The 13,493-nt window shown below is 35.9% G+C and overlaps 1 protein-coding gene across 1 annotated transcript in view; it reads left to right on the top strand.

Moving 5' to 3' along the window:
- SLC9A3 (solute carrier family 9 member A3) overlaps positions 1–13,493 on the top strand; it is a 49,692-nt gene that overhangs the window by 12,714 nt on the left and 23,485 nt on the right. Inside the window, exon 2 of the mRNA XM_071450155.1 lies at positions 12,040–12,342. Coding sequence (XP_071306256.1) covers positions 12,040–12,342 — 303 coding nt within the window. The remainder of the gene's footprint in view (positions 1–12,039; positions 12,343–13,493) is intronic.

Raw genomic sequence — 13,493 nt, 5'->3', positions numbered from 1 at the left:
GGATTCAACTGAAATTTAATTCTTATATATGTGGTAATAAAAGTAAAAAAGAGGTACTACTGTGGATAGTTTAGTAATATTTGTTTCATACTGAATTCTTACTGCTCCCAAAGTTTAATTTCTGCACAGATATTTTTAGGAATATATGCAAAATCTTTCCCATGTAGGAAGGGATCTAACTATATGAAGCACATTATTTTACAATGAAAAGAATCCTATGTTGATATGACTTTTTACTATATATCATACAATAGAATCATGCTTAGTCTAGGTATGTGGCATTCTGGGATTTTTTTACTTAGGAGGGGATTTGTGTCTGGTTGCTACCTTTCTTTTTTCTTGTAATACACAGTCATCTTAAGTACCCAGAATATTTGAGTTGTGAGCTAGCCTTCAAATACAGCTTTAGCCAGTTGTTTTGTTCCCTTCCTTTTTATTTCTCAAATGTGGAAAGTAATGTTAAACTAATCTCCTTGTGAACTTCTTTTTGCACACTGTCCTTTCTCACTTTGCCTGCACCTGCACTACAAAACACAAATGCATGGTTGAAAAAACAGCTGTCTTATCACCTTCTTACTGCATTTCAAAGCATCAAAGCTATTTTCCATGCACTACATTTTGCAGTATAAGGACCCTAATTAAACTACAGCTCCTCCTGCTGCTACCATCGTGTACATCACCTCTCAAATGAGATAATGAAGGTATGAAAGTTAACGTGTTACTTAATTGGAGAAGCTGTAGGGACAAAAATCAAAAGTCTAGCTAAAGCACATTGAATGATAGCAGTATCTCAGAGCCATTTGCAGGATAAAATTAGAGTGATATAAATTAAAATGCATCTTGCCCTTAAATCCAAGGGAAAATAAATCACATATCTGGATTTCTGAGCAAATTCACTTTCTTATGGGCAGGAATGAGTGCATTCAGTAACAAAGCATGTCACATTTTCTGTTTTCTGTTGCCTAACCCAGAAACTTACAGGCTTGATTGGTGAAAATGGTGTTTTCTTAATAGACAGAGTACTGTGTAACTCTTGTAACATGAGAATTGTTGCCTCTTTCTTTCCCACTGATCACCTTGCTCAGTTCTTTACCATATTCTTTCTGACTAGTGCTAGTGATGTCAAAAGAGCTATTCTGTCATGAAGTAAATTCCATAATGTATTCTCCATAATAGTGTATGAAGAAACAGGTAAGTGACACATTATGTCTAGAGCATTCTTTAAGACAAAAGTTTTTACTTGCTTCTCCATTTTCTGAAAAAGCTCTGGGATCATAAATCATTCCAAAGCTCTACAAAGATGTTTCCAAAGCCCTAAAAAATTAGAGAATCATGGAATCATAGAATAGTTTGGGTTGGAAGGGACCTTAAAGATCATCTTGTCCCAGCTCTCCTGCATGGGCAAAGACATCTTCCCCTAGACCAGGTTGCCCACAGCTGCATCCAGCCTGGTCTTGAACACCTTTAGGCATTGGGAGTCCACAACCTCTCTGGAAACCTGTTCCAGTGCCTCACCATCCTTACACCAAAGAGTTTCTTCCTAGTATCTACCCTCCTTCAGTTTAAGGCCATTTTCCCCTTGTTCTTTCACTGTGTGTCCATGCAAAAAGTCCCTCTCCAGCGTTCTTGCAGTCCCCCTTTAGCTACTGTAAGTTGCTATAAGGTCTTCCTCGAGCCTTCTCTTCTCCAGGCTGAACAATGCCAAGTCTCCCATTCTGTCTTCATAGCAGAGGTTCTCCAGTCCTGTAATCAACTTAGTTGCCTGCTCTGAACCTGTTACAACAGATCCATGCCCTTTCCTCTGCCAGGGACCTCACAGCTGGATGCAGAATTCCAGGTGAGGTCTCACCAGAGCAGAGTGGAGGGGCAGAATGTCCTCCCTTGTCCTGCTGTCCACGCTGCTTTGGATGCAGCCTGGGATACAAGTGGATTTCTAGGCTGTGAGCGCACACTTCTGAATTGTGTTGAGCTTGGGAAGAGACTTCATCTGTTGTCATTCTGGACAACTTATGTCAATAGGAAGTGTTTATCTTAAAAGTAGTTCTAACTTTTTGGTTAAAATCTCACCAAGAAAATCTGAGATGCCAAATTTCTGGCACATATAAACAGTATATTTGAGTTTCTGAAATTATGTATAGGAGTTGTAGTCCACCATGAAATTCTTCTCTTACCAAACTGCTGGAGACTCTCCTCCAACATATGACTGGCAAAACTTTGAAGCTTTTCAGGGGGTGCAGTAGTATTTACTTTCAATGGAAAGTAGCCTGGCATATTTTGTTAATTCTCTCAAATATATTTTCAGTTTTAAGCAAGAGCTACTTGACACATGTCTGCTTGCTTCGCTGTTTTTTTTTTTTTTGGTCTGTGGGCCTCACTAGGGAATTTGAATACCATAATGCTTATTTAATTTACTGCTGTAATCAGGAATACTTCCATTGTAATTCCATGCTATTCCACTTGTATTAATTAAAATCGTAGTGGGGTGGAATGTAAGGGACAGGAAGCAAGCCAGTCTGCCAGTGCCTGAAAAAAAGTACTTTCCTACCCCATGACTTGCAGCAGCCTTCATAGCTATTTGCCCTAGCCCTTAGGGTTTAATTATGTCCCTCATGCCCTTCCTAGCAGCAACAATCCTTACTATGCCTTGCTGGAAGCAGTACAGGGGAAGAAGACAAAGTCCCTACCATATAAGGACGTTTACAGAGTTTCAGCCTACTATTGGTATTCATTAAATGATTTCTTCCTCATCTTATTTTTCTTCATTTACTGTAGACCTCAACCAGGGAGAGCTGATTCTGGTTTTTCTTCAGGCTTTGGCAATTCCTTACACAATTTATCATGCAACAAAACAACTGGTTCCTATATTACTAGTAACCCATTTCTGCAGTTTTTTATCTTTATGAGCGGATGCCAAAACATTCCCATGAGGATGTCTTAGTTTCAATTAATTTATCATATTAAAATGGAGGTTGAAAGGAAAAAAGAAAATTAAAATTCATGGTGTGAAACTGAGCTCTTGGCATTTCTTTATTTAACCCATGTTACTGGAAAATAGTTTGGTATTTTAAAACTAAAACAATGCTTTCACTATCTGTCAATAACTTTCAGTGAATCTTTGAATACTATTTTAAAGCTGGAGCTGTTGTAATATATTGCAATTTAATTATAATACCTTTACATAGCAAGTGAAGCAGTTTTATGATTCTTTTACCGTCCTGTTTTATATCCTCTACTATACTTCAAGGTGTTTCTAATGTGTACTTTGCTCTCATTTTGAAATATTATTTTTGACTGTTCCCATTTTTCTTTCAGTGTCATTCAGTTCCATGAGGGCCAAATGCTACCACACTTGCACTGCAGTGGGACTGCCCCTTCAAAAAAGAACTATTTAGCATAATTGTGATAAACTGTGCCTGACTGTTTAAACTTCATTATGTTCTAAGTGCTTATAGAGGTAATAGTTGCTTACTCACACACTTCTTTGAATTTGGCTTGAGGCTATCGTACTATGTTATGACCTATCAACTGGGAACCTTGACCTGTATGTTGGTTACATTTTTAATTGCTAACATATTTTGTTAATTGTTCACCTACAGAGACCAGCTACCTAAAATTTCCTCCTTAATGAGCTCATTACAATGCTATGCACTTTGTAAATTGTGAGCATTACATATGCAACAAATAAAGCAAGGTTTTTTGAGCTGGATTAAACCAAACTCAAACCAGTCCTTCCATATGAAGGACTTTTGTGCCTTGCTTAGGAAAAATATGTCCAAGATTAAGTATAAATCATACTAATAGACATGTTCATGTAGTATATTTTAAGGCAGTACCAAGATCCAATACTAAAAGTGGATTTTACATCTTGTACAATATAAGTATATTACATCTTTGAGTTTCTTCAGATATAAAATAGCTTCATTTTTTTTTTCAAGAAATCTCTTATGTTTTTTCTAGATTGGGTAAAAGCATAAGGTACTGATTAATAAAATAATTTCATGTCTGTCTAAGGAGTATTGATGCAACAAATCCTTAAAATCTGTTTTCTTAAGAGATTTTTGTCTGCTGCATATAAACAATTCCAAATGGCAACATTAATTCACAACACTTATTTTGTTGTTGCAAGGTCCACAGAACACAATCCAAAGGACTATAAAATATGCTATCAGTCCTCTGAGCAGGAAAAAAAGAACTGAGCACACTTTGTTGATAAAGATTAGAAAGGCAAATATAGAATAATAATGATCAGCTTCAGTTCTGACAAGTCTGCCCAAACACTTCCTTGACAAACTAGAAATGCAATTCCCTAATGCTTTCAATCTTTGCTTCAACTGAACCACTCTTAGAACACAATGGAAGATATTTTTTCTTTAAGTCTAAATTCATCTACAGATAAAACAGGGTAAAATAGTTTCTGTGTAGATAAAGATGAGATAAAAGTATGAAACTATAAGAGGATTATTTTTCGGCCACAGGAAGTCACTAGAATTTAGTTTTTGGACAGTTGTTATGCAGGGCATTGGTTTTGCTCTTTTTTTGATCTACCATTACACAGATGTGGGCCTTCCTACTGAAGGTTTCTGATTACTCATTTCTGCAGGCATTATCAGTATTCATGTAGATCTGACTATTGTACAGGGAAAAATATATAGTCCTGATACTAGAGGAAGGTATGCAATACAGTAATAGCAAGGGCAGTTTCACTCAGAGGCCATGACAGGAATTGACATGAGAATGGGAAGGGGAAGAGAGGTACATCTGTACAAAGTGAACACAAGGTGACTGTGAGTCACCAGTGTGATAAAGAATCCAGGATGTAGCTGAACTATAGATTGTAATAGGAAATTATTAATGCTGTTGGACCTGCTTCTACTATGACTCATGCAGAATGCAATCTATATTTCTGATGGCTCTGAATCCACAAAGGTGAACTCAGATTGAAATAGACAGAATTGAAGACTGAAAAGCAGTGGTTTACTTTCAAAAATCAAAGACAAGCATCAAAACATGGTTTTTTCTCTGCTTATATAAGAGGAAATTAAGGAATTAACATTAGGGAAAAACAGCCAGTTAAGAAAATTGATATCACTTCTGCAAAAGAAAAGGAACATAAAATATCTGTGAACAAGTTCAGGCTAGAAATCAGAATGAAGTCTCTAACTGTGATGAGGGCTGGTGGTGTACCTTCACATAGACTTAGCTGGGGCAATAATCCTCTGAGATGAAGATCATTAAATATAATGGTGTGACAATGAAGGTCTGGATAAACAGCCAAATAGCCCTTCTAGTATTTATGGTTCTTAATGAGAATTCCCAGATACTCTGTGCAGGCTACATAAGCAGCTGTAATTACTTGAAAGGTGTGCCTATCGCTATGCAGGTAAGAAATGCTGTGTTTGCTAAAGTAGGAAACTCAGGAAGTCAAGTCATGAAGGATATGTTAACAAAAAGATCCAGTACAACTGAGGTCAATGCACTGAAGGATGCAAAATTGGTGCATCTGTGAAAATAACAAAAATTACAAGGATAGAACAGAAAATGGAAGACCTGAGATGATAGAGAAATCAAGTATAGCATGTGCAGGAAGTTTATTGGGGAACTAGTAGGTGGGCATGACTGTTGAGAAGTAAAGGGAGTCATAATAAAAGATAGGAGAATTATAAACAAGTAAAACTTCTTAAACAGGAAATGGTATCAAAAACCTCTTCATAAAGAGTGGAGTAAGTAGAGATTAGATTTATCAGCAAAACTTCTGGAGAAATTTGAGATTAAAGTGGTAGTATAAATAAAATTGCCCAATAAACAGAAGAGAAAGTAGCATTGACGAGAACTACTTTTAGAAACTGCCAACGTGATTAAAAATGAAACCAAAAATGGTCATTATTGTTAAGCAATTTTCCAAACTGTTGCTATGGGGAAGTTTGCTAAGGATTTTGTGCTGTCCATTTTATAAGAAAAATTCACTGTTAGACTGGATGAGGTGATGTGTATGACATCCACTGCCCTCACTGTCATGAGAGGACCACAGCACACACCAGAGGAAGCCAATTAAACTCAGTGATTATATGAGACTCTTGGTAAACCAAGAGTGAGAAGTAATTTTAGAACAATGAGTGCTCAGCTGCTTTTTAGATGTCAGGGCTCCTACTTAAATACTTTATTGGGAAACAATCTCCAAATAATCTAATCTAATCTAATCTAATCTAATCTAATCTACATTAGTCTGTTAAAGGAGTTTGCAGACTAAAAAAGCAAAAAACAAACATAAAAAATACACAATTGTTTCTATCCCAGTGTCTACACACAGTTCCTACACCATGAATGCTGCAATCTCTTGCAGGGGTGTGTATTGGCTGTATGTATTTCTACAGCACTGCTGCTTTTTTCTTGGCATGGCAGATGCAGCTGGTCAGTCTGAGCTGTGACCCACTATGTGGCTGCAGCTAAAGTGTGGGTCTAGGGAGCAAGAGTGTGCCCAGGAATCCATAACTTTTAGGCATGGGAGAAGCAAAATGATCCTTTCTTGAAAATGCATGCTGTATATTATATTTTAGAGGGTTTGGCCATGTCTTAGTCAGGTAGACCAACATAATAGCAATGAACTATTGAACTACATTATGACCAGCTAGAGTTAATACAATTTAGGTCACAAACTGGTATTTGACTATACTTTAAGCTATTATACACGCAAGATAAACCAGATTTTTCTCCAGGTATGCTACAGGAATGGGTTTTTTGTTTTGGTTTTTTTTTTTTTTGTGTTAAATAATAACATATATCTGCAGAAGGCACCACTGAAAAATTGAAAAAATGGTAGAACTAAACAGTTTTTGAATTGAATTCCTTTATAATGCTAACGAGAATGTGAACAGGTACATAAGGTAAGATACAAAAATTTCATGCTTGCCAGTCAGTGTCCAACTACTGGAAGATATTTAGAGGGAAGAGTTCTCTTTGGGCAGAATTTTCTTCTGTGTAATTTATTATGCCTTGTCTTAAGAAGTTTCTTGTGTTATTAAAAAAAAATCTTATTGTGTGCTGCCTTGGAGATCCCGTTTTTTGCATCTCTGCAAAGTAAAGAAGCACAAAGGAGCTTGCTGTGTTTTGCTCTCACTTTGGTCAATGGCAAGGGTTTTCACCACCTGCAGAGAATCAAGTCTTGGAGCTCCAATTAGAAGCACCCATGGCTTGATGACGTATGTTAACTTCAACTTTATAAGTGAAAATAAAAAGTCAGAACTGGAAAACAGGCTAATAAGGGAGTGTCAGTGCATATTTGAACCACTAGTAAAAATGCATGTGGGAGACTTCATGCCTGCCACCAACCCTGATAGGAGGAGCTTAGAAATGTTTATGGATTCATATCTATGCTTTCACAGAAACTATGGAAAGGATAGGCTGATCATATTTTAATTTTCTAAATTATTTTATGTGTCCTTGGATTTTATCCAAAGATACATGGAAAAAATCATCAGAGAATTATCATCATTATTATAGGTCAGTTCTTAATTTCTCTGGATGACACATTGTGTACATGTGGTAGGTTTGTGATTCACTGGAACAGTAATACTAGCTGCAAAAATAATTTCACTGTATTCAGATACTTGAATTTACACTACCAAAGTTAATAGAAATGTTATTATTCATTTGAAATAGTGTTGAAATGACTGCATAAATCCTGAAATTTAGCAGTACTTTAAATAGGTACTTTTAGATTTTTGTTTTTTGCAGTGGTGTATTTTCAAAAGGTTGCAAATCTATCTCGAATTGTTAATTTTGGCTGCAAATAATACAAAAAAATCCTAGCTCTAGCTAAATTAAAATATTTCCTTTGATAAGAAAAAATCAGTATTGATTAAAAATAGGTTTTGTTAGAGATAATTTTAAAAAATAAGTGAAAACCCTACTTCAGAAATTTTTTTTAGGTGTCTACAAACATTACAACTTGAAGATGAATTGTACAGTATCTCTTCTTTATTATGTTAAAATTAATTTTTTCTTTCTTTTAACCAGTCTTCCTGACTTCATTTCTTTAAGTGAGAAAAAGCTTATTCTGTTGAATCACATCTTCCAAACCAGTCACAGATCGCCTTAGAAAGCAAGAGATAATTCACTGAATGCTGTAAATTCCACTGAAGGATTTAATCTAAGTTACTGCATTTATAAAAGGCCATAAATGCCAATTTACTTCTTAAAGTATGTTTTATTCTTTGTGTCAAAAGAAAGTGGTGCCAGTCACCACATCGTAGATTGCTAATTTGTTTTGTCTTTCTCATCAGATAGCTTAAATGTCACAGGCCCTTTTCCTGGATCTCAAAGGAAGCATCTGAAAAAAAATCACAGGATGTTTACACTGTGCAACTGTTTCTTAATTTTGTAGAAAGCTTCTAATTAGGTGACACTCAGCTTGAATTTAAACCCAGTTTACCCAGTAGCCAGTCCAACCCACTTTCAGACCAGGTATAGCATGTACTGGAAGTGAGGCAGTTGTTTAACTTTTTCTTTATTACTGTATCTAGACATAGGTAGAAGAATTCCAGATGCTAAATGTTATAATGTTAAATGTTAAAATTTATGGATCACAAAATTGCCCTGTGCACAGTTTTTTCTTTTATGCCATGAATTGTCTACAGGTGTTCTTCCTTTACCCTTTCCCTCATTAAAATATATTAACAGCGGTGAAAATAGACAATTTCATCTCTGGGTCTGTAACAGAGCAATTTATCTGAGCAGCACTGCATGCTATCCTCCTTCCTGATAGTTGAAACTTCTTTCACATCAGAATCAAACTAAACTCTTTGTCCATTAGGAGTTTACAAACCTTGCTGGATTGTATTTTTCTCCTCAGTCAGGTGAAACACCTAGTCATGCTAGACATTTAGGTGTAATTAAAGCTTTCAGTTCTACTTTGTCATGGGGACACAATCAACTTTGTGGGACAGTTTTTGGATCTCTTTTAGACAAGTAAAGGCAAACTTTATGAAACAGAAGTGCTGTGTGAGTTTGTAATACTCTCAGAATATATCAGAGAAGTTGCTTCAGAATAATGAATTACAAAAATAAACATTAAGGAATGAATTTGGAATTAACCTATCTCTATCAAATTCCACAAATATAATAACTACTCATAATGTACAAGCTTGATAAAATATGCTTTTACACATAGTCAGAAAATAAAAAATCAATCTGTGTAGGTGCAAATATGAGCTCAAACATTAATCTAAGTTCCAATTGCATCTCAGTCCAAAGCTATTTTATTGAATTTCATCAGTTGTGGTATTTTCCTTTTATTTATTTCTATGCTTATAGACGTATTTCTGTTAATCATATAGCATGTTATCTGCCTGAAGAGTTAGCTAAGCAATTATTTTAAAACAAATACAGTCTGGTTGTTCAGATTTTGCTTGGGCCATATACAAAAATGAAAAGAGGCTTCTCTAGACCCCATTCATGCAATAATTTTCCTGTCCATGGCCTGCATCCTTAAACTAACAGAGTAGAAGAATTTATTGCTGATAGTATTAAAATCTGGCACAGATAATCAGTGGGTTGGAGTTAAAGGCGACCAAGACAGATAAGACAGAGCTGATTTACTGGGAAAATGCAACTTTTAGGAGGAGACAATGTTATAACCAAAATCAGATTGGCTTCCCAGCATTCATAACTGGTTTTGGTTGTAAAGGGGAGAATTCTACAAAATATGAAATTTTAGCTGGACTTTGGGTTTTTTTTTTCCCAAATGCCTAGTTTTGAAAAGTCTTCACAGGTTCATTTTAAATTTTTAACTTTAACTTCTCATAGTCATGGCTTATCTGCTAATGTAAGAGTACGAAAAACAGACTTTGGTTAGTAAGACTAGCTCAGCAACATTCATTTTCAGGGATAAGGAGATAATCCCTCTCTGTGAGGTGATAACTTAGTTGATAATTCACTGACTGGAAATTCAAGGAATCAAGAATGACTAGTAGGAAGGACTTTTGAGAAGCTAAATGCCACAATTTGTACACATGGAATAGTAGCTAGTTTATTTTTCTTCATTTAATTTCCTCTCTCTCCTTCTTTTCTAGTGCAAGCCCAAGGGATTTTATAACAAAGAGAGGAAACTTTAGAGAAAAACCAGTGTTTGTTTCTGTGAAGTGTCATTCATCTCCTCATTACATGACACCAATGACATAGAAAGCTGGCATGGTTTAGTCAGCTTCACTAAATGCAGTTTGTTTTCATGTCTGATTGCATTTACTTGTATTAATCCCACTTTTTAGCTGTGTTCCAACATGTTTTTTAGTCTTGTCTGCAAACACTCAGGAACATCTACATTCATGCTCATTATCGGCATCGGGAGACTGTGGTCACTTTTATGTTTTCTATTCTGATGAGACCATGAAGGTTCTATAGCTTAAGGAAGCACATTATTGTGGGGCTGCTGTAATGATGGATGGTGCCTGTGTAGATGCAGCCAAGGCAAAAGCTGACAGTTCAAGAGTGGGGCCCTTAAAACACTCTAAAAGGTAACTAGTAAATGTTTGACAAGGACAAATACTTGGATGGGAAGAAAAACAATGCTCTCTCAGTAAAATAACCTCGTCTAAGATCTCTGCATGGTCATTGCAAAGATTCTTCCACTATGGCTTAAGAGTCTGGAATTAATAATGATGGATTTTTGTCCAAGCTAGTTCTTAGCTAAATTGCGTTAGCATTGTAACAGCTTCAACACAGCTGATGTTCAAACCAGGAGAAACTTGGTGGCTTTTGCTAAAATTTTCTTCCTGAAGTGTAACTCGCATTTTTAACACAAAGCTATGTAAGTAAAGACACGTTTATTGGGTCAGTTTCACAAAGTACCAGGGTTCAGGCCAGCTGGGCCATATCATTACTTAAGATAAACTGAAGGACAAGCTTACAGAAATCCCAAGAGAGCCAATTAAAGTCCTTACTTATTATAAACAACACTTCTGCCTCTTCCTCGAATTTTATGTTCCATCTTTCTTTGTAGACTTGACTTCTCTCTGTTCTTCTCTCTGCTTTTTTATTTTCTTTTATCCAATACCTATCAAATGCACTAGAAATATATGTTGCCACATGTATTTGCAGTCTTAGTTGTGTTTCTGTCACCTTGAACAGTTTGTTTTTTCTGTCTGGTTGTGCCATCTCTCTGTCTCTTTAGATTTGCCTATGGAGATCAGTAATTTTCCCTCCTTCTAATCATTGGCTAGTTTATATAGTTTGACTACACCATACTGTTACATGTTTTGATGTGATAGTACCATATATTCTTTGTCTTTATTAACAGATTTTACAGACTATTGTAATATACAAATTTTGTGACACCTTATACAAAACAAAGCAGCCTACTGCAGAACCATTTCGCACAAATACATATTTGAAGGAACCACTAAAGCCTCAATTCCTTCAGAAAGCCTCTGAATTATAAGAAAACCTTATTAGGGATGTCTTGAAGAAAAGGCTCAAAAAGGATTTCCCATTACATAAGCTTCATTTTTTTTCCTGCTGCAGGCTACATTATCAGAATATTTACACATTTTAAAAGAGTTGTCTTGAAATTAGTTCTTGCAGCACCCTTATCACATCTTCCAATAAGCCTGTTCATAAACTGATCATTTTTAAAGACAATAATTAGGAGGCTGGATGTGTATTTTTAGTTACAGAAATAAACCATAATATCATACATTTCCAGGACTTCTCCATTGCTTTTCAGCCTTGCACTTACTGCTTTGCACAGAACATCATCTTTCCCTAAGAGATCTTGTTAAGAGAAGATAATCCAATGAAGGATATAAATGTCATGGAATATTGGCTTCATATAAGTTAAAATATGCTGGATAAAATCTGAAGATCAACTCCTTTTTTTTTTTTATTCCATAAGTGTCTGTATCCCAAACATTCCACGCACACTTTTGCATCTAATCACAGTAAAAGCAAAAAGTTTGTGTGGATTCAAAATTGCCAGCTAACAACGGTTGTTGCTCAAATTGTTCCTCCATTTCATTTCTGACTCACTGTTTTTGTGTTTCCCTGCAGTTTTCCACTTGTCCCACAAAGTCACTCGGGTGGTTCCAGAAAGTGCTCTGCTGATTGTCCTTGGTCTTTTCCTCGGTGGCATTGTATGGGCAGCAGATCACCTTGCCTCCTTCTCCCTGACACCAACTGTATTTTTCTTCTATTTGCTGCCCCCCATTGTTTTGGATGCTGGATATTTTATGCCAAATAGATTGTTTTTCGGAAATCTTGGCTCCATCCTTTTGTATGCTGTTATTGGGACAGTCTGGAATGCTGCCACAACCGGTTTATCTCTCTATGGTGTCTATCTGACGGGAATAATGGGTAAGTTTGATCTGTGAAGACACAATTATGAATGCCATTGTAGATACTGTTAGATGGGTGATAAGTTACAATGTAACAACTCTTTCTAGCAGAAAAAAATTATTTTAATGGGAGCAATTTGTAATATCTTTATCAAATTTAAAAATGACCTTTTCCTTAGGGAAAAATCTTCCCTAACAAAAGTAAAAAAGCTACTTGAATCCATGTCTCTTATAATGTCCTGCTCTAAATGTGTGTGTACACTCTCAGGATAAAGCTCAGGATTCTTTCTCTAATGGACATCTGGAAAAAATACACACTAAAGGGCTTGTTTCTTTCTGCTGTGATAGAAACTTTAAAATTTACTCTGAAATGAAAGTGTCTTCCTGAAGTCAGCTTTAGTATTATGTGTTATTTTTACTGTTATTTAATATTAAATGTTATTATTGTATTTAATATTATTAATGCACTTAAGTGCTATTTGTAGTAAGTGTTATCCAATATTAAGTGGCTGCTGAGTGGATATATATGCATGACCCATCTACACATCTCTTTTGCATCTTCTGAGTCTGGAAATTGTAACAAGATCTAGAAGTTTTACAGAATGAAGTAGTAGATGTCTTACTAAAAAAAAAAAAGAAAAAAAGGAAGCCATTTTAATGGGAGCAGTTCAAAGGGGCTTGAAAGGGTGGCTGACGCACAATTTTCTAGACCACAAATCCAAAATGTGAGGGTTTCCTATTGCTTGTGCTTTTCCCAGAGGAGCTGTGGATGGCCCATCCCTGGCAGTGTTCAAGGCCAGGTTGGATGGGGCTCTGAGCAACCTGGTCTAGTGAAAGGTGTCCCAGGTAGTGGAACTGGAGGGTGTAAGAAGTTCCTTCCAGCACAAACCATTCTATGATTCCAAGACATATTTGGCTTAATTACACTGTAATGTAAGGGCACAGGGCTGCTAGAAGAGGCACAGAACAGCAGTATTTAATCTCTACTTTCATTTAAGACTCATGTTAGTAATTGCAGATGTTTGTAATATAGACAGCTATGATGGATACATTTTAGATATCTACTTTATTATAACTCTTATTTTAGAAGCAGTAATATTTTCTTAAGAAGATACAGAGGAGACAGCTCAGATGCAAAAATCTTTGACATTTTTTAGGTAGATAAGAGGT

This window comes from Agelaius tricolor, unplaced genomic scaffold (genome assembly GCF_023055355.1).
Source record: "Agelaius tricolor isolate 1412-34295 unplaced genomic scaffold, bAgeTri1.0.p SCAF_2, whole genome shotgun sequence".
Classification (NCBI taxonomy): Eukaryota; Metazoa; Chordata; class Aves; order Passeriformes; family Icteridae; genus Agelaius; species Agelaius tricolor.
This window is presented reverse-complemented; position numbering and strand designations above follow the sequence as displayed.